The 22,541-nt window shown below is 32.8% G+C and overlaps 1 protein-coding gene across 1 annotated transcript in view; it reads left to right on the top strand.

Annotated features, from left to right (window-relative positions):
* The first annotated feature begins 6,930 nt into the window (after positions 1 to 6,930).
* The window catches only part of LOC127699149 (glutamate receptor ionotropic, NMDA 3A-like), a 77,858-nt gene continuing 62,247 nt past the window's right edge, over positions 6,931 to 22,541 (top strand). Inside the window, exon 1 of the mRNA XM_052202905.1 lies at positions 6,931 to 7,747. Within this exon, the coding sequence (XP_052058865.1) occupies positions 7,385 to 7,747 (363 nt within the window). The 5' untranslated portion in view covers positions 6,931 to 7,384. The remainder of the gene's footprint in view (positions 7,748 to 22,541) is intronic.

Genomic DNA, 22,541 nt, shown 5'->3' with positions numbered 1-22,541 from the left:
GAGAATTGTTAGGGAGGTATGATTTAATTAAATTAATTAAAAGTGACACTTCACTTACAGCTTTGTACGGGAATATTAATTAAAAAGGAACACAGTTAGAAGTTATTCTTTAAATATTTCTGTTTGGCATAATAGGCTTAAGTTATCAATAAAGTTAAAAATGATAGTATTGTTCAATAATTGCGTTCTGTATTCTCTGAGGTTCAACATCAAATGGCTAATTTATTGTAAGAAACAAGACTCAAGTGTCTATTTTCTTTTTTCCAGTAGTGAAATATGTTCAGATGCATTCTGATCATTGCACAAGATCACATCTTCCTGAAATCATTATGCCGCTCCTGTATCTTATCATTTCCGATTTACAACCAACGATTTCAGGATGGCATAACTTTATATCAAAACATTAAGTTTTAATGCAACTAAATATAGAGAGAGAGTTTAATTGTTAGTATGTACTCTAGAAGATATTTCGAATTATTCGATTATCTTATTTAAACCACTAAGAGTAACTTGTAATTGTGAAGCTTGGTTTTGATTGCTGATAATAAAAGATGTTAGTGTTTTGGAAAGAGGTGTCCTGAAGTTGTTGGTAGACTTAGACGGTGCTCGTATATAGTATCTAGCTCTTCATCTTCAGTCGTTCCGAAAATAATGGTTTCATCAAGTGATTTGATCCTGTCGATAAATAAACACGTTGGTTTTTTTTTTGGTTTTTTGTTTTTTTTTTTTTTGCTTGTTCTATTTTATTTTCCTGAAAATGTCTGGTTAAAGGGGCATTCATTAGCTACGAGATATAAAAAAAGTGAAATATGATTTTTTTTTTTTTTCAATCCTTAATGATAGTGAAATAGTGAAATAATAATTCGCTTTTAACAACCAGTTTGGTGCAGTTTTGTCAAAATAAGCAAATAAACATCGCAAATGAATTATTCACTTGCAAGTGAATAGTTCGACCTCATTGAATCCGTATTCATGTGAACTTTAATTAATTTCTATAGCTAGAGATGGGTTACGCATGAACTAGGCGTGTTCAGTTATTTAATGGAAAAGAATGTAAACATTGGAAGTGAAACAAGGATAAACCATTTATTTGACTGATTCGATCTAGAAAAACTCATTCTTATACAGGTAAAAACGATTATTAACACATTTTTTAACCTATAATATGAAATCAAACAGACTTAGAAAAATCCAATTGCACGAGTTCGCAATCTATTTATATCTATGTTTATGTTTATATCGGGTTATATGACCGTCGGCAGTCTTCGGAGATCACCTCGATGGTCAATTAGATGACGTCTAGACTAAAATACACACGAAATGCTGATACATACTATTGATGCTATGCATCGTAAATTGTTTATTTTAGACCTTTTATAATTTGAATATCCGTTTTAGTATGTTGTAAGTCGAATATGAGAATTTGAGTCAAATCGGTGAACATGAATTTGACAGCTAATGCCCCTTTAAACGCAGGAAATTTTGTTTTGTTAAAAAAAAATAAAAAAAAAATAGAGAGGCTCATTGAACAGAGGTTGTCAAATAGCATTTTTTATGGTTCAATTGAGAATCTGTGTTGTCGTAGTCCATTTCACGGTCCAAAATGGTTGTAGTTCTTTTCATGGTTATTGTAAAACTGCATTTTTTTATATGAAACTCATTGTCAGATAAATGCTTAAAACAGTTTTTGACAGTTATGCTTTCTTTACACATTATATGATCAATATTATTATCTTATTAAACAGAATTGTTTTCATCAGATAAAAAGTTTTTCGGCAAATCAGAAAATGATTATATATGCGTGTTCGTTGCAACTTGATACAAAACCTTACAATAATTCCTAATACGACACCAAATATATGATTACAATAATTTTATTGACTTTGTTGATATAGACGGCCAATCAGCAAAACTGGTCAGGGACAAGCTAATCGTCAACAGAAAACTGATATGTCCTTAGACAAATGAATATAAGCACTTAAAAATGCTTAATCAATTAACTGAATACGCGTAAACGGGACTTCCACCTTTACCATGGCGCTACTACTAACAAAACTAAGTCGATTCAGGCAAGTCATGAAAGAATTCCATCGCAAACTACCATTTAGAAAACCCTACGGTTCATGACAAAACTTATTTTTATATTTGAATTTAAGTTACTATACTATGTGAAGAAGCTGGTCCACAGGTAAATTTTGTTATCGCAGTGGACGTATTTTGTGGTTTGTGTGTACTTTCTTTTAGCTAGACCTCATCTATTAATGTTGTTAACGTCATCGATGTATTTTGTATCGTGTGCATCCTTTTATATTTGTTTGTGAAGAAGCTGGTCCTAAGGTAAACTGAATTTGCGACAGTATACTACCGATGGACGTCCGCAAAGCTTCAAATACAATACAGTCATATCTTAATTAATTAATGAGTAGGAGGGCTGGTTTTCGTGTCTTAGATCATTCTTTTATACTGTGTCTATCATTTTAATTTTTGTTGTCTGCGTCCTTTCGTTTGTCATACAAAATTTTCGATTTGCGTTTTTTTTTTCTCGTTTTTTTTTTATTGTAAATTTTTCTTCTCTGTTATCTTACTATTAAAAGTACCCTGATTCAAATATCAGAAGACATCAGTGGTTAATGGTTTTTTTTCTAATTATTATGTTCATTTTCATCAGGTATCCATGTTTAGAATTTCAATACAGAAAAAGAAATAATTAAAGTAGCGTTTCAAATTGACTATAAGCGAATCGATATTAATGAAAATAAATACTAGCTAAGGCCGTGTTTTCACAACAGTTTAAATTAAAAGATTGATTAAACGTTGGTTTAATTCTCCCCTGCAGCAGTAAAGAGCTATATTAAGGCAACAATAGTTTACCGATGTTCAAATCTCGTCAATCGCAAATTGAATAAACAAACACTGTGTGAATAATATGATCTGCCAAAACAACGAGACTGGGTGCGTCGACAGGGTAAGCGTCTCCTGCTCTGCATGCAACACTTGGCATGCAAATCCGTACTCAGGCCAAATTTCAAGATCGGGAATAGGACAAAATCGGTAAAATTACAGATCAGACAACTATTCTGGAAATTAAAGATCTAAAACCGCAAAAAACATGTCGATAGTGAGTTGAGGCACATTCGCAACGTATAGGTTGATCAATTTGTTATGAAGACCGTAAAATGTATGTAGTGTCGATTTTATTCGTTCTTCTTATAACTCTTTTGGTGCAGTTTTTGTGTAAGAATCACACCCTTGTTAATGAACTCCGTATAGTATCAAAATCGAGGAAAAAGATCAAGATATGAAGCACGCCATTCTAGTTTCGGTAGTATCCTTAGTCTCAAATTCACTTTGATATATGAGATGTAAGCTCTAAGGGAAATATGGGTTACTGAGTGACAAGACATCATCAATATATCTGAAAGTGAAATTAACGAGCTTTCCTAGATGCACCTTTTTCTTGTCTTTAAGGCATTTCCGTATGAATTCAGCTTTATACGAGTACAAAACAAGTCGGCCAGTAGAGATGCACAATTAGTATTCATTTGAATACAGACTTTCTGTTGAAACATCAATTTAGCAATCACAACAAATATGTTGTTGATCAAAAAGTCCAGCATTGTGATGATATCATCTTCGGTGTATTTGTTGTTGGAATCAGTGTGGTTCTTCACAACGTAAGACCTTTCATGACGTTAAACATTTTTGCAGATAAAGTGCTGTTTTAATGGGACGATATAGTCGATCTTTCAATTGAGCATATGGAATAAAAGCGTAAAGCGTAGAGAATCATTTTGATATTACTTCAAAATTGTAAAAATAGCGTTTGAAGATTTTGGAGTAAATTCTTTGATTTATTAAGAATCTACATCTGATTGACACCGCTGGTTGAATATATATTATCACAATATTTTCAAAAGTCATCTTTTATTGTAGAAATACTAGTGGTAGAAAAATATTAAGTCGAACATCTTGACATCGCGGCTTTATATCGCGGAGATGAACATTGAATGAATAATATGAAATGAACATCAAATTGGTGATATAAAATGAACATGAATGTTTACAGATTGATATTTGAGTCTTGGAAACATAATATATTTATTAGTTGTAATTAGCTTTAAATTTGAACTAGCTTTCATGAACTGCAAGTGCTGTTAGTAGATAAAGGCAACAGTAGTATACCGCAGTTCGAAATTCATATATCGATAGAGAAAAAACAAATCCGGGTTACAAACTAAAACTGAGGGAAACACATCAAATATAAGAGGAGAACAAAGACACAACAGAAAAACTAAAATGCAACACACACACAGAAACGAACTATAAGATAACAATAGCCATTTTTCTGACTTGGTACAGGACATTTTAAGACAAATGGTGGGTTGAACCTGGTTTTGTGGCTAGCCAAACCTCCCGCTTTAATGGCAATGTTAAATATAACACTAAAATGACAACATTACATGACAGGACTACAATACAAATAAATGGAAGAACATACAGGACAGAGAAACACACAAATAAACAATACAATAGAACATTACGACAAGCTAATAGTTATCAAAGGTGCCAGGCCTAAAGATGAAGAGTAGGTTTGTTTTGTGATTTTGATGAGTCAAGCCTTTCAAGCTGATTTTTTATAGTTTGGTCTTATTTTACACCACTAACTCCGCCACAATTTAAATGTGCCTGTTTCAAGTCAGGAGCCTATAATTCAGTCGTTTTCGTTGGTTAGTTTGTCGTATATGTTTTTCGTTTACTGGTTTATCATATAGCACAGTCCGCTATAAAAGAACCTGACATGAAAATGTGAAAAATTCAAACGATAAAACCAAACAGTCTGATTTAAGACAAAAAAGTAAACAAATAAGAAATATACCAGACAGAAACCAACAACAACCTCTAAATAACATGCTCGTGACATCGAACAAGCACATATAATATGTGGCAGGGTTGAACTAATATACATTATTTTAGGGAGCAGCTGAAGCCCGCCTCACGGTGCGGGATTTTCTATTAGCGTTGAAGACCCATTGGTTGCCTTGGGCTATTTTCTGCTCTGTGGTCGGCTTTTGTTCCCCGTTTTCGTTTTGTTGTAAGCGTGCAACAATCCCCCTTACATAAGAAAGTGGTTTTAGTATCACAATTTAAGAACAAACAATAAAATCAGTTGAAAATGGCTTGACTCATCAGATTAGTTCGGAGCGAGAAAAAAAAAACTCAACTAAAATAAAGACAAAAGACACAAAGATTGATCTTGGAGTTCTCGCAGTTACTAAACGGTAGTTCAAAACCTATAACAACTAACACATAAATCATGTTCTCCCAGACTAAAGTACCAATCAGTACATATCCAACAGATTTGGTGGTATTTAAGCTTTATTTATAAATAGTAATCTCATAAAAAGCCTGTTTTTATTAACTTCAAATTAGTGGAATTTATACTTTCAAACATGACTTTTACCTTGGTTTTGTTTATTATATATCAACACCCATATGCTTGATTTGAATACAATTTATAGGACAAATGAGGGCTTTATCGATTGTGCCATTAAATATAAATGTGTGCGTAATTGTGATGATGCGAGTTCTTAATAATTCCGTAAGAGATCTGTACAATCAAATAGTGTTATTAATCCGACTAGGTGGTTTCTAACGTTGAACACAGACGTACAATATCCTTCTTATTTGGAAACCGTTAGATAATTACGCTAGACCACAGCACAAATAGTTTGCGCTGATGTTAGGTTGTTCGAACCTGACACTTCTCAGTTTCACATTGATATTTTTCAATGCAACTTGACGTTTCTCAGTTCGAAGTTGACATTTTTTCAGTTCCAAGTTTACATTCCACACAATTTGGAACTTGAAAAGGTCAAATTTGAATTTGGAAATGTAAAGTTGGAACTGAGAAATGTGAACTTGGAATTGAGAAATGTCGACATTGAAGTAAAAAATGTCAACTTTGATTCGAAAAGTGTCGTGTTTGAAATGAGAAATTTTGTATCCGTGTAAACAAGCCAACACTCCCACCCTTAATATCTGTAGAATAAAGGGATGGCAGAAATTAAGAAGGTTTGTTCTAACAATAGAGCTAGAAAGAAGACTGTCATACTAGTAATCGAATGATACTGAATGATCATCGTGTTTTCTCTTTAGTCACTTTGACATAATATGTATATCGCTAATTAATTGCCAGGTGAGCTATACAATTTTTATTTGTTTGTACTTTTGAAGTCTAATTGTAGTTTTTATTATTAACTCAGTTTGACGCAATAACACTTGATGATTGAAAGCTGAATTAATTGTTATTAAAAATATGATAAAAGCTACAAGGACTTTCTTTAATAACTGATGTTGAAATCAGTTTACAGTATTATGAAGAATGGCACATCTGAAACACCAGCTGTGGATGACAACATTATTACTGACACAGTCAAGTGAATGGCTCCTCTAGTTGGCCAGCTCAGTATAACAATGTATCCTTAAATTAATTTACTGACTTTTACCTTGGTTTTGCTTATTATATATTAACATCCATATGCTTGATTTGAATACAATTTATAGGACAAATGGGGGCTTTATCGATTGTGCCATTAAATATAAATATGTGCGTAATTGTGATGATGCGAGTTCTTAATCATTCCGTAAGAGATCTGTACAATCAAATAGTGTTATTAATCCGACTAGGTTGTATCTAACGTTGAACACAGACGTACAATATCCTTATTATTTGGAAACCGTTTGCTAATTACGCTAGACCACACCGGATATAGTTTGCGCTGATGTTAGTTTGTTCATCAATCCAACCCTTATGGTAGTGTTCTGTTCTATAGAAAAGCATTAAGGAAATATCTATTTTTTTCTAGATTCATCAGAAAAAGTGACCAATTTATCACAACATTACAAACGGTTTGATTTCCACTATCTTACTTCGCGGTATATGGACTTATTGATAATAACGAAAGGAAAATAATTGATTTAACCTCACTAACAGAAATAGTGAAAAGCGCTACACGCTTGTTTAAACACTTTCTGCTCGGAAAGATATTATAAGAGTTCCCTCTACGACAGCCAATTAACCAAAGTAAACATGATTTCATTTGTTTTAAATTTCACAGATAAAACAATAATCTGACATACGAGGATAGATGCGAGCAAAAAATCAATTGGCAATGCAGAGAGTGTTGGAAACCTTGTCTTTTCCCGGAGTTTTATTGAGACACTGAATTGTTGGTTATCTATTAGATTTTGATGAATTCATGACCTGGACGATATACATCTTCCTCTGGGTATTGTTTTCTTATCGTGATAATATGAATGGATATTTAACGTGGCACGCAGGAATGAATCAGTGGACACGACTAACTTTTCAAAGGATTTAACCATGAACAAAACTCAGTTTCTTATTTTTATATTTTTAATTCATGAATGTGGAACTACTAGACAAAATGTTACTATTGCAGCAATTTTTGATATACAATATTATGACCATTTTAGTAGAATATTCTTTGAATATGTCACGGAAAATGTCACCCAGGAAGTATATTTACATGGAATTGCAACTGACTCGAGGAATAACATAGACGGAACGTTAAGAGGAATTTGTTCTTTATTTAAAGACAACAATATAGTATCATTTATAGTGATAGGATCAACACAGACTATACAGTCTGTAAGTCTAGTGACAACACCATTAAATATCCCAGTTCTGAGTTACAACACTGATAAAAACATGTTCATGCCTAAGGTAAGTACAAACAGATCATTAAACAATGTATGCTATCCCGGTATCGCTCCTCTTGGAGTTCATACGATTTTCCCAGTTTGTGTTTGTACCTTGATTTGTCTTTTTAATCGATTTTTTGAGTGTCGGTAAATTACTGTTGCCTTTATTCAATGTGTGTAATTAGAGATAGTAATATCATGCGCAGATTAATTAAAAATCAGCGTTTAATAAAATTTTACTGCAACAGCTGTTTTCGATGCTCAACAAAAAATATCTTGACGTGTGTTGTAACTCCACAAACAAAAAACGTGCACTGATTTAATTGCAGTGTCAACAGAGTATGTCACAAAATATCAACATATGTTCCCCCTTTGCTGATCGAAATGGTTTTAATCTATTTCAAAATATGTAAATATAGTCAAAACTATAGAGGAAGTTCATACTTTATTCGATATTGGACGAACATGATATATTGCTATTACAACATTTTGTAAATGATTAAAAATTATACTATAGTCCTTTATTGGTGTGACAGATTTGAACTTTTTCTCTAAAGTGTACTACAACAACTATAATTGGAATTCTACAGGCCTTTTGGAAGTAATAATGACAACATTGCCATGCTTCAGCTGCAGATGATGTTATACATGACAGCATATAGATTTATAATGTCATGCTGTTTTTCATTGACTTTCTTTTCCTGGTATAACTCTCAGATGCAAATTAATCTAGACCCGCTTGCCCTCGTCGATAAAAAGCCAGTAATGTTTAAGTGCTTGCCAAAGAGATCTCTATAATCATTAAGCTAATTCTTATAGACATAATTACGTAGAGTGCACAATTTGCCAATACCAGTTTCAGAAACTAAATGCTTTTATTTGAAATTAATGTAAATTTTCAATCGTACGAAGTGCGTAAAAATGTAAAGTTTGTTCATTATAGCTGAATCTGTTTTACGTCTATATGTTCCTTTTTTTTAAAAAAACACTTTTTTTTCCTCAATACAATTAAATATCTGTATACATTTTTAAGCATATATTCTTGAAACATTGCACAACATCCATTGCGCCTGGTATAATTTGATAAGGTTTACAACCACTGTGTCAATGCCACTGTTGTGGGCGTTTCGTTCATAAGGATATAAATAGGCCAGTCAACACTTCTCTGTAAATTAACTGTTTATAAAACTTAACGAGAAAACGAAACATTTAAATTTGTTCACCCTCTTGTATAGATGACCATAAACAGATTTTGCACAGTTTTTTTTAATGTTTGCTGTACAATGCTCTTCAATTGATTTGGCCTTCCAATTGTTTTGATTCGAGTGCCTTTAATGAGTCTTTCGTAGACAAAAACGCGCGTCTGGGGAACTGAATTATCAGCCTGGTATATTTCATGATTTTATACAACACGTTTGACGCTACTGCTGTTGAAAGTTTCGTCCCCATGGGTATAACCAGCTTAGAATTCAGCACTGTTGTGCTGACAGGCAACTCATTGATGGTGTAACTTTCTGTAAATCCACTGTTCCTTAAACTTCAATATTCTTCGAAACACTGAGGTTTTAATTTTCTAACCTAGGCAAAGATGACTTTACCAAAGTTTTGCACAAATTGTTCATTATTTCAAACATCGTCTAGCTTTGTTTTCTGTCGAATTTGTTTATCATCTCCCGTCGTCAAACTTTGTTTCTGTCAGATTTTATCACTATCTCGCCCGACGTCAAGCTTTGTTTCTGTCTGATTTTATCACTATCTCGCCAGTCGTCAAGCATTGTTTCAGTCGGATCTGTGCATTATCTAGCCAATCGTAAAGCTTTCTTTCTGTCAGATTTCTTCATTATCTCTCCCGTCGTCAAGCTTTGCTTCTGTCGGATTTGTTCATGATCTCACCTGTCGTCAAGCTTTGCTTCTGTCGGATTTGTTCATTATCTCACCCGCCGTCAAAATTGTTTTATGTCAGATTTGTTCATTATCTCACCCTTTGTCAAGCTTTGTTTCTATCGGATTTGTTCATTATCTGACTCATCGTTTAGCTTTGTTTGTGTCAGATTTGTTCATTATCTCGCCCATCGTCTAGCTTGGTTTTTGTTGGATTGTTCATTATTTCACCTATCGTCTTGTTTTGTTTCTGTCGGATTTGTTTATTATCTCCTTCGTCGTCTAGCTTTTTTTGTGTCAGATTTGTCGTTCGGTGAAATGATTAAACTCCCACAATGTTTTGAGATAACATCTGAAAAGAAATCAGTGGTATAAGTGAAAACAACAAAACTTTCCAAACGATAAAACTTGTCTTAGGTCTAGTAAAATGTGTATTGGTGTCCTGGAATAATATAAACAAATGCACTCTAAGTTAATTTTTAATTCAAGTGTTTCAGATACGTATAATGTCAAGGGAATTCATTGGCTTTTACTGTGCGTATTGCTATGTGTTTCATTATTCTACATTGGCTAGAGGTATAGGGGAAGGTTGAGATCTCACAAAACATGTTTAACCCCTCCGCATTTTTGCGCCTGTCCCAAGTCAGGAGCATCTGGCATTTGTTAGTCTTGTATGTTTTTTAATTTTATTCATTTATATGTTTTGGAGTTTAGTATGACGTCCATTTTCACTGAACTAGTACACAATTTTATTTAGAGGCAAGCTGAGGACCACCTCCGGATGCGGGATTTTCTCGCTGCGTTGAAGACCCATTGACGGCCTTCGGCTGTTGTCTACGCTTTGGTCGGGTTGTTGTCTCTTTGACATGTTCCCCATTTCCATTCTCAATTTTATCATTGTACGATTAGTTCCTATTTGATTTGTTACTTGGTAGGTTTTGAGAGATGAGTTATTGCTGGTTAAAATGGGGATATTATCTGCATGTACAAATCTCGCTTAAATAAATTCTTTATCAATTAATTTGATGATTTGATGTCTCAATTAAATCTCTTAGTACTAGTATTAAGCACATTTAAAACAGTTGTATACGCCATGGCTGTAATTCATAGAATATTTGGGAACAATTAGCATGTGATAGAACTTTTATGACTTAATGAAAGTGGTAATTTACAAGAACGGGCATAATTTCCTGTTTTATGTTTAAAAAAAAATACAATAATGTAACCAACTTAATAACGAGTTTATACACAGTGCAATTTGTTCTGGGAAATATGACTGCATCATATGTTGCGATGTCTAAGTGAGTCGATGCTATTAAATAATGGCTAGGGTGTAATAGAGAAGTTAAACTACTTCGAATCTTATTCTTTTAGTCCCACGGACAAATGTCTTAACTCTCTTTGATCGGTTCTAGTTCCCTTTTAGATGCTACAGTGTACTTTCAGCAGCATTTTACGGTGTTAGACGTAGAGGTCTTGTATATAATTTCATGTTTTCCAGTTTTAAAGATGGAAACTATAAATACTCGTTTTGAATAATGAAATCTATTAAAAATAGTTATTCATGCGTTTAGTTGTAGATGATACGATAAAAAAATATAGTTATTCTTTTTTAATATTACATACTTTTATTAACTTTTGTTCATAAAAGAAAATGATTAAGTTTTGAAAAAATAATGATATGAAGACTTCTTTTTTTTCCAAGACTTATTTTTTTAACAGTATACTTTACATACATATTTCATATTTGCACTAAATTTGACATAAGAAATGATGTTTAGCAAATTCCCAGGAGACTGTAATCCAGTCAGTGCCATAATGTTTTTATTATTAATCAGACCGTTCGTTTTCTTTTTTGAACTGTTTCACAATTTGCAGGGAATCTTTTATAGCTTGCTTTTTTAGTCGAGCGTCACTGATGAGTCTTGTGTAGACGACACGTGCATCTGGCGTACACAACTTTAATCCTGGCACCTATGATGAGTCTATTTACTTATAGTATACGGTATACATGATATACGTACGACAATCTAGTGTACGGTATACGTACGGCAACCTACTATAGTTTATCACATCCTTGTTCATTGGTCTTTTATATCAGTGGTATGAAAAACAAATAGAATTCTTGGCTAAAACATTGCTCTGTCGTAGTACATTATCTATTTATTATTGGTAAGGTAACCATGGACACATTTTCTTCTTTTTGCAAAAGTTAAGAATATTTTGTCACCATATGGCAGGTGTGTAGAAATGTCTTTACGTTTAACATGTAAACAGGAGATGGACATTACATTTTCATTATGTATATTTCTGCACTTCTGGTGAAGTCATTCAACTTTAACCTTCAATTTGTATCAAATTAATCGTACAAAATCCTCAAATGAAATTCTTAATGGCCATTTTATTGGATTATTCCTTACTTACTTAGCGCATGGTCTAAAATTTGTGATTGTAATGGGTTTAAAAATAAAAACATAATTGCTAATGGTGTATACAACTTTGCGTTTTAAATGACACAGAGTATGTATATACGTTGATTAAACGTCAGTTAGACGGCAGTCTGCCAATACAAACCAAAAAGGCATTTAGAGGTCAACATATTATCTATACTGATAGACAGTTATGTCACATTAAGAACTATCTAAACGGAAACACATGAAACCACACACTTTTCCTGTCTGGACCATGCAGTGATACATTTAGTTTGCAATCGTCTGTCAGTTAGCTTGACTAGAAATATCTGAAATCAAAGTTTTTTTTTACTATTTCCTGTTAGGAATTTAGCCGATCTATCCATAACCTAACCTCAGCTAGACGATCAATTATTGATTCGTTTGACTTTGGTTTGTGCTTTCAATTTACCGTAAGCGTACTTCATTATAATGTTTATACTAGCATTTGTACACGGATGATCATGCAATTGACTTTTCCATCACGTTTTTATTTTATGTGCTGTTAACTGAAGTTCCCACAGAAAAGGTGTTCATATTTATCAGCAAAGCAATGTTACCCTTGTCCTATTGTTTTAAAGGATGCTGTATTTTTCTGTATATAAGGGTTCTTGAGAAATTTTTCTAACAGTTTAGATTTTTTGGATTTTTTCATCAAACTTATTATGTATGTCGGGGGTCAGCCATAATGTTGAGTCTGAGAGCATAGGTTCGGCGTGCCCTCTTTCAATTCAAAAATACTTGAAAATCCAAATGATGATAACTTGAAATTCTTTTCTCGGTTTAAATTGCAACTTATATTGATGGAAGATTTAGGGAAGGACACTTAAACAGCCCTATCTATTTTTAGGTCAAATGTCAAGGTCATAGCTGCTAAAAAGGACTGAAAATTATAGAAATATAAAGAGGATTTTTTGTTTCTGTGTCGATAATTTAAGGTACACTTCTTGGATTAAAAAAAAAGTTAAACAAGTGGTAAGTGTAAGGGATAACACCTATTGGTTCTGATTTCCATATTTTTCATCAACCTTATTTGGTATGTCGGGAACCATCCATCAATATATAGACTTGGAGCATAGCTTGGCCGTTCACACTTTAACCTAAAAAATATTTGAAAATCTAAAACGTAATACAAACTTTGAAGAGCTGATGTACCCGAAAAGGACCAAAACATATAGCCAACTCCGGATTAGGAATCAGAGCTATGCACGAGATATACACTTTGCTATTAAAAAGATTTCTTATAAGATTTACAACAGCAAAATTCAATAAAGAAATAGCCGTATTTTCATGCTGAATACAAAAAGAGGTAGTTCCCCTATATTTACTGTACACACAGGGTGAAATGAGAATGCTGTTGAGACTAAATGAAATACTAGTATTTAAAAGAATTTTCTTTATATAACATCTATCTACAACATCAAAGTGTTATCTAATGCTAAACATTGTTGTTTGTAGATAAAAGAAAAATCTGTCGCCTGGGTTTTAGGCTGAAAAGCGCTAATTTAAATGACTGAGGATTGTTTTTACGCAATAAAATCTTAAGAACTATGTAAAGCTGTAACTATTATCAAAAGTTTTACCTTTTAAAAAATTCATTCTTTGTGAAAATAAATTTTCACTTATATAGTTACTGACATTACAAAAAGTTTTACATGCTAATAAAATTGAGATATTTATTTATTTAATCAATGTGTCCTCAAATTATCGAATTTATCTTTTACCATAAAATCAATTTGTAAATTTTATAAGTTAAATAAGAAGTGATGTCCACTTTTTTCCCTGTCACGAATCGATTAGGAAGATACAAAAAAAGATAACAAACAAAAACTGGATGAATCGCATAAACTCCAAAATAAGCGAGACCGGTTGATTGAACAGGGTACTAAGTGTCTCCTGATATGCATGCACTACCCGTCATGCGAATCCATACTCAGTCAAAATGCCACCATTGGTAAAATTACAGGTCAGACAACCATTCTAGTATCTAAAGATGAAATATTCTTTGGATTTGGACAAATATGGAAAATGCTTAATCTTGCTCGAATCAAAATTTTAGTTTCAGACATTCCCATTACAGCGCAGTCATAATAATTTAGATGTAATCAGTTAGTCTGTATATGTCTGCTCGATTTAATGTTAACGTATTCGGTAGCCATACTTTCTTTCCCATTACTGAACCGTTTCCAATATGATAGAAGAGTCTAAATTGACAAAACATCCGAAAAATATAGGACTACAATACAGATTTCCGGAAAAAAAACAACAACTATTATATTAGCAAGCCAAAGCTGCAAAATATGTTTAGTCTATGCATGCGTAATTGAGATTGAAATATTCGTTTTAATATAAAATTTACTTACTAAAGTTCTGTTATGGGGAAATTACAGGGGTAATGTTATTTCACTGAATTATAACAGTTACAAGTTAACAGTCGTTTTAATTGGGGACAAATGATGGGGACAAAATCATTTGCCAAAAAACTTCCTCGTGTTAATTTATGGAAGGAACCTTCCATATCTAGATATGTATTTCCGCCTTGACTTTTTCAACATGATTTAAAACAATGACCTCTTTTGTCGATGTTTAGGTGCATTTTGTTTTTTTACATTGATACATAACTTTAGAAATAAGAAGATGTGGTATGATTGCCAATGAGACAACATTCCACAAAAGTTTGTCCAATTTTGAAACTTATATAACTCTGAAAGTATAGAAATACAAGTATTTTTCGATATTCGGATGCAGTCAATCGTCCTTCATGGTAAAAAAAAAAGAAAAAAGGGAAATAACAAATTGACATGCCTCTTCTTATAAAGCTGTAAAATTAATATATACTCTAGGTACTTTTTTCTCTATTTCTTAGTTTTGAAACTCAAAAATACAGATATAATACATGAATACTACTAAGTACAGACACAATACCTACTAGTAAGTCTTTGCGTTTTTCCTGGTAGAACCACAATATGGGCAATGGTTTGGAAAGCAAGTTTAGTATAAAACACAGTAGGATCAAAGGATTGAAAGTAAGACAATAGGCAAAAAGGTTAACGGGTTGAGCGTTCGCAAAAACGTTTAAACCCGCCACATTCTTTATGCGCCTGTCCCAATGTCAGTAGCCTGTAGTTCATTTGTTTTTGTTGGTTCATAACTGTCATATTTGTTTTTCGTAAATTATTTAGTAGCCTTTTATAGCCGACTATACGGTATGGGGTTTTCTCATTTGAAGGCCGTACGGTGGCCTATAATTGCTTACATCTACTTCATTTGAACTCTGGTGGATAGTTGTCTCATTGACAAGCATACCACATCTCTTAATTTTATAACGATTTATTAGCCTGATGGAGATAGAGCATTAATTCTAGTAAAACTAAGCCGTAAATGCATCTAAAAGTTATAATCAATCATTGGTGTTCGGTTTACATTAGTGTGAGGTTGAAAAAGTTGGAAAAGTATTCTATCAGGCTTTGTCTCCAACTTGTATGGAAATATATAGGTGTCAAAACGTTTATATTATGAAAGTTTCAAGTAGTTGGTTTTTTTATTATCATTAAGGACATTATAAAATTTTTAAGAAAACTTATTTTTGGTTGATAACTAGTTAAAACAAATGATTGTTTCATAATAATGTATATAAACTCAATGTTTTGTGTAACCCGAATAATTCAGTCCCTCCCCGTAATCGATCTCTCCTGCTAAATGTTAATAGTAGATCAGCGGAATATAACGACTGAATTATTCGGGTTATGTTTTGTGAAGACTATTTGAACTCGATACACAATTATGCCATTACAAAGACTAAAATTAATTCGATTATGTCCCTTAAACAAAGTAAATTATATTTGAAACTGAGGGCTAACCTATATTTGTATTTTGTGCCGTTATGAATTGACAATTTTACAGGAAAAACAATATGTTAGCGTGAAATTTTAATTTTATACTATGTTTTCCTTTTCAAATAAAATGGAGTTGTCTGTTTTGATGTTTCACACTTTGCTGTGGTTATGACCATATCAGAAAACGATTCAATAAGTCGTAAGTGTCTTTTCTGGTTAAATGTTAATATTTTCTGCTTATATAAGTGTTTTAATATTTTAAGTACTTGAAGACTTTAGTTATTATATACCTCTGAGGAAACATTTATAAAATTAAAGGGATGTGGTATTATTGCCAATGAAACAACTATCCACCAGAAACCAAATGATTTGTTCCATTCTGTTACTAAACAAATGCACATTATATATAAAAATAAATCTTTGACAATTAAAAACGTGCGCGAAATAATTTATTTTGGACAATCAAAATGTGATAAATGGCTAGACGATGACTATCTATGTAAACTTCGATATTCAATACGGTAAAGACGATAATGAAATAAAGAAAATCATAAGCCAGCAGACAGATTTCCGATAGAAACTGACCACAGTTAATATTCAATAGGACATGATGCTTGGTTAGGGTTTCTTCAGCCATTCCTGTCAATCTATGGTTTCTTTTGATCCTATCAGTTATGCTAGATTGCTCAAAATGGATGAAATCACGCTAACTAGTTATTTCTATCGCACTATAGAAATCCTAGAAAAAAATTAGTATCGCGTGAGATAACAAATCGGCGTTGAACTTCATATTTTTTAGGAAAATGTACAATAAATGCAGAAATAATATGTTTTATAGAAAATGTCTACAATATTTACATATATGCATAAACCATAAACAAGCATCTTTCTGTAGGTTAAAGAGAATTAGAAATTGTGTGTTTACACATACATGTATGATGTTTGTATGTAAAGTGCTGCAAACGTTGCGAATGTAATGTAGAAGCTTCTCGTATGTTGCTCCTGGTGAGTTCTTCTTACTTTTATTCGAATTGTAATTTTGCCAACCCAGCTTCTAATATGATGTAAAGCGCATCTGTATTTTCGTTCCCTGGCATTACTTGTTGAACAAAATCAGATGTTAACCAAACATAAGTAAACAATCTTCCTTAGCCCGTCTATTTTGAACACAAAAAGTCAATTTTACAGCTTTTAATCTGTTTTGGTGAAACAATTCGGGTTTCTGACATTCTATTTGAACTATAAATAAATGTTCCATGAGTTTGGACAGGAGATGATCGTACAGGTTTGAGAGAATAACCATCTATATTGTTGAAACAAGTGCAAGACCATACATGTACTTTCAAGTCTTTGCAACAACTTTCGCTGAAATGCGTCCGTTGGCTGAACTGGATGTATAAATACCCAGTAACTTGTATTCAAAGATGCTTACGTAATTAAGATGATTGATTGATGTTTGTTCAATATATAGCTACATTTTTCATAGGTGTTATAAGGACAAGAACAAAACAATAAATAAAAAAGGTAACTCCTCAAAGTGGGATGCCCGTGATAAAAGGTTGGAAGATAGACTCTCAACCAAATATAAATCGAATATAATTATGATGCGACATGATAGGAAGTTTTTCTTTCAATATGCCATTACAGACGCCGCAGAAATGATTATATTCGACGAAAGATATTCTTTTCAAAATCGGCATGGAAACCCGTGCTAAAAATGTGTGGTTCAGTACACGTACAACAGTTATTATGATTTTGTTTTTAATGAATCCTATATCAGTTTCAGAACAAAAACAATTTTATAATGCTGCTGTTTGAAAATTCGGTACTTCTGATAGTTTTGTAATGCTGCGTTCACACGTAATTCGAATTCGATTCGCATTAATTAGTTCGAATAAGTTTAATTCGTATTCGAAAAGTTTTACGTCCGAACGTAAATTTTGATACGAATTGCAATGCGCGTCAAATTAGCTTTACTGTCCGAACGACGTTAATTTTTAATTCGCATTAATAATTAATTTACTTTAATAATAAATTATAATTTAAAACAAAACAACCATGTTAGAGCCAATAACATCTCCAAACTTGCTCTTTTGATCTGATATGGCATTTATTGGAATCATTTTCCTTCTCATTTCAATAACAGGGCTAGGTTTTTCCTATTTTTTCCTAGAACATTTTTTTCCTGTTATTTTGCACAAAACATTGTTAAACGAAAAAAAAATGACATCATTATAGATTTCGCCTATGATATTTTCGCGGACACTAATTACTAGTGTGACGTTTTCAATTTTAAAGAATCAAGAAGTAATGATGATATTCTTTTAATTTGTCCGTCCAAGCACTTGTTCGGGTAATTCGAATTACAATGTCGAAAGTGTCCATACCATAGTTCAATTCGAATTGAAACGAATTAATTAATTCGCATTAACAAAAACGCATTTCTAATGCGAATTGGATAATGCGAATTAGCCAATTCGAATTCGATTCGAATTAAAAAAAAAAAGAAGAGTGTGTGAACGCGATTAACGAATTCGATTCGCATTCGATTCGAAGTCAATGCGGATTAAACGTACGTGTGAACGAGGCATAATAATCCATGATCATTTATTTGCAACTTGTCTTTACTGGTCTTTTTCATAACTTGTTATAAAACTATCTGGTTCTATATTGGTCCTAGTATAGATTCGAGGTCAGATGTATTAACCCTAACGGTTGACAGCTGAAACAACAGATAAAGAATTTATACATATATTTACAAGTTTGATCGTTTATATAAATATACATTGTTAATTTCCATTGTGTAATGCAATGTAGGCGTACATATAATAATAATTTTGCAACTGATATAATAGTTTTAGGTAAATAAATTGAAGAAAAACTACGGTTTCTTATTGGTGCATTCTGAATAAAATTCGGATCTATCATAACTTTCATTCGTATACACCTCTATGTCTTGCATTGTTCTGGACATAATATTCAATTTCATGTATGATAATATAGTATAACATATGCTAATCTTACTTCGAGCATACGGATTCATTTCATCTCTATGGGTAGCAGATTCTGCTGAACAAATTTTATTGGTTTTAAAAAATATGGGATGCCTATATAATTCTTTCATTACCTTTTGTAGTTGAGAGGTTGTTTTATACAATAAACAACTATTATTTTTGTATACAGGTTATTTAAAAATGTGTTGCGGATTATACAAAATAAATGGAGAATGTGTACTAATGGACACAGATGATGCCCCCGCTTGCATACAACATTATAAAGGGACATAACTCAAGAACAATAAAAGTGACGCTACCAAAATTTGTACTTGATCTTAGTTTTGTGGTAATAAGTATTGTGTATAGGTTTCATGTTTAGTTGGGGCAAACTTAAGTCACAGAACGGAAACTAAAAATTTTGCAATTTTTCGATTTATAAAGGGGCATCACTCAATAATGGTTAAAGTGACACTACCCAAATTTAACTTGAACTGTGTTTTATCAGTGAAGGCAAAATTAAACATTGCATTGTATAAAGCATTGATTGTAGTTAATTCAACTATAATCATGGACAAAGGAAGAAAACTCCAATTTTAATAAAATGCTCCGCTGGGCGCAGCTTGATACGACCACAGAGGTCGAAACCTGAACAGTTGGGGCAAGTATGGACACAACATTCAAGCTTGATACAGCACTGAATTTGGATTGTGATTAAATATTTGACACAGCATAGGTTTCTGACACAGAATGAATGTGGTCTAAGAACTTAAAAAATTTTAATTTACCTATTCAAACCAAATCATTATTATTTGCTTTTATATATAAATCAGAAATAACCAATTTCAAATGGAAAATTTTAAAGAAAAAAAAGGGAAAAAAGGAGAACCCCCCCCCCCCCCCCCCCCCCAATTTTTTGAACCCCCTTATGATTCATCACCCCCAAACTCAATCCCAGCCTTCCCTTCCCTTTGTGGTATGGTACCTTGCAGTACAATTTCAGAGAGATCCATACACTTGAACACAAGTTATTGTCTTGAAACTAGAAAAATGCTTATTTTTGGCCCCTTATTCCTAAACGTTTTGGGCAATTACCCCCAAACTCAATTCCAGCTTTTCCTTTGTGATTTGGAACCTTGTGGTACAATTTCAGAAAGATCCATACACTTACATACAAGTTATTGTCATGAAACTAGAAACATGCTTGTTTTTTGCCCATATTTTGGCCCCCAGTTCCTACACTTTTATGGCAATTACCCCCAAAATCAATCTCAGCATTCCCTTTGTGATATGGAACCTTGTAGTACAAGGTCAGAGAGATCCATACACTAACACACAAGTTATGTCTGGAAGTTACAAAAATGCTTTTTTTTGGCCCCTAATTCCTTAACTGTTAATACCATAACCCCCAAAATCAATCCCAACCTTCCTTTTGTGGTATTGAACCTTATGGTAAAATTTCATAGAGATCCATTCGCACAAACTAAAGTTAGAGTGCGAAAACTAATGTGTCTTCGGACGACGACGACGACAACCCCAACGTCATACCAATATACGACCGCAAAATTTTTTTGCAGTCGTATAAAATTTACTTGAACAATGGCATCATTGATATTTTTAGAAAAAAAATGAAAAATTTAGCAATTTTTCCATTTGTAAAGGGGCATAACTCTAGAACAGTAAAAGTGACGCCACCATAATTCACACTTGATCTGTGTATTGTGGTGATAAGCATTGTGTATAAGTTTCATAACATTTGGTTGAGGGAAACTTAAGTCAGAGAACGGAAATGAAAATTTTTGCAATCTTTCCATTTATAAAGGGGCATAACTCTAGAAAGGTTAAAGTGACGCCACCAAAATTCAAACTTGATCTGTGTTTTGTGGTAATAAGCATTGTGTATAAGTTTGGTTGAGGCAAAATTAAGTTAGAGAACGGAAACCAATTTTGGGACGTACGGACAAGGGTAAAACTTAATGCCCCCTCCGCTTCGGCGGGGGCATAAAAATATGGAAATAGCATCTTCATCTTTGCAGGATGCTGATATGGCTTTATAAAGTTCCATATTGAACACACCAGCATTTGGATGCTGGCATCTAATATATATATAGACTTTGATATACCTTTTGTTTGGATGCTGTTTATTATAAGGTTAAATCCTAACTATCCTACTGCCTGTCGATACTTTTAGTTTGGCATTGCACAAGTCATGTCTTCTTTGACTGTCCATGGCGTTAAAACACTAAATCCCTGGGATGTGTTTTAATTGATTTTAGTCTCTGATGCATGATTTTTTTATTATTAATTGTTTTTGGCTTTTAACTAGCTTTCAGTAACTGCGGGTACTCTCAAATCGTACTTTCGTGTTAATTTGACCTGTTGACACAATTTTTAATGCATTTTTGTTATTCAATGTTTACTTATTTGGTGTTATATCTCGTCTCATTATTTTTAATATGTACCACCTTTGATAGGTATTTAGCATGACGATAAATTATCACTTCTGTACTCGTACTGTGAACAACAAATTTATTTATTTTGAAAAAAATATTTCCGTACTACTAACAGCAAAATTATTATATTTAAATTTACCTGTGTACGTTATTTTATTTAACGCCATTTTGTCCCAGGTTAGAGTTGTCTTTTTGACATTGTTCTACATCTTTTTTTTATTAATATTGTATTTATATTGTGCCATAGATCAAACTTATTCGTTCAGTTTATGTTTACGTGTATTTGTTTATATGTCTTTTTGATCGAGTTAAGCCATTTCAATTGATATTTTATAGTGTGTCTTTTTATGTTGTAATGTTACACAGTAACTGCAATAGGGTGAAGGTTGGCGCCTGTTAAAACGTTTAAACCCGCTGCATTTGTATGCATCTGTCCTAAGTCAGGAGCCTTTTGTTCAGTGGTTGTCGTTTATTGATGTGGTTCATAAGTGTTTCTCGTTTCTCGTTTTTTATATAGATTAGACAGTTGGTTTTCCTGTTTGAATTGCTTCACACTAGTCATTTTGGGGCCCTTTATAGCTTGCTGTTCGGTGTGAGCCAAGGCTCCGTGTTGAAGGCCGTACTTTGACCTATAATTGTTTACTTTTTAAATATTGTGACTTGGATGGAGAGTTGCCTCATATTACTCTAAACTCTGAGTTTTTACTTTTTTGGGGGTTATTCATTGAAATGAAACAAAATGTCACACGGGAAAGCTGTGGAATCCATTTAAAATCATACAACGGAATATATATTCATATCATATTTAGGAAAACAATATGCTAAAAGATATTCAATGCACCAAAAACACAACTGAAGTTTGATGAGGCGTAGATCAGACGGAACCAATTGTGAGGTATTCTGTTTTGCACAGGGTTTTTTCTGTATTGGCCTTAGGGCGATAAAGTTGATTAATTTCAACAGAGAAGCGTCATTAGAATTGTCGATATTAAACGTTTACGTGATCGTATCGTGTTATAGATTTACATTATATATTTGAAAAAACTTTAAGAATAAAAATAAGCAACGTTTTGTATTTTCAATGAGGTAAATTTCCCATGGCGAAAACGAAGAATAGAGAACATTTGTGTATTTCACCCAAAGGAAAAACCCTTGGTGACTTAGGTAAATTAATTGAAAACGGCATCAAACTAAGTACATCAT

This window comes from Mytilus californianus, unplaced genomic scaffold (assembly GCF_021869535.1).
Source record: "Mytilus californianus isolate M0D057914Y unplaced genomic scaffold, xbMytCali1.0.p SCAF_1, whole genome shotgun sequence".
NCBI classification, from domain to species: Eukaryota; Metazoa; Mollusca; class Bivalvia; order Mytilida; family Mytilidae; genus Mytilus; species Mytilus californianus.
The sequence above is the reverse complement of the archived record's forward strand: the minus strand, read 5'-3'. Positions and strand labels throughout refer to the sequence as shown.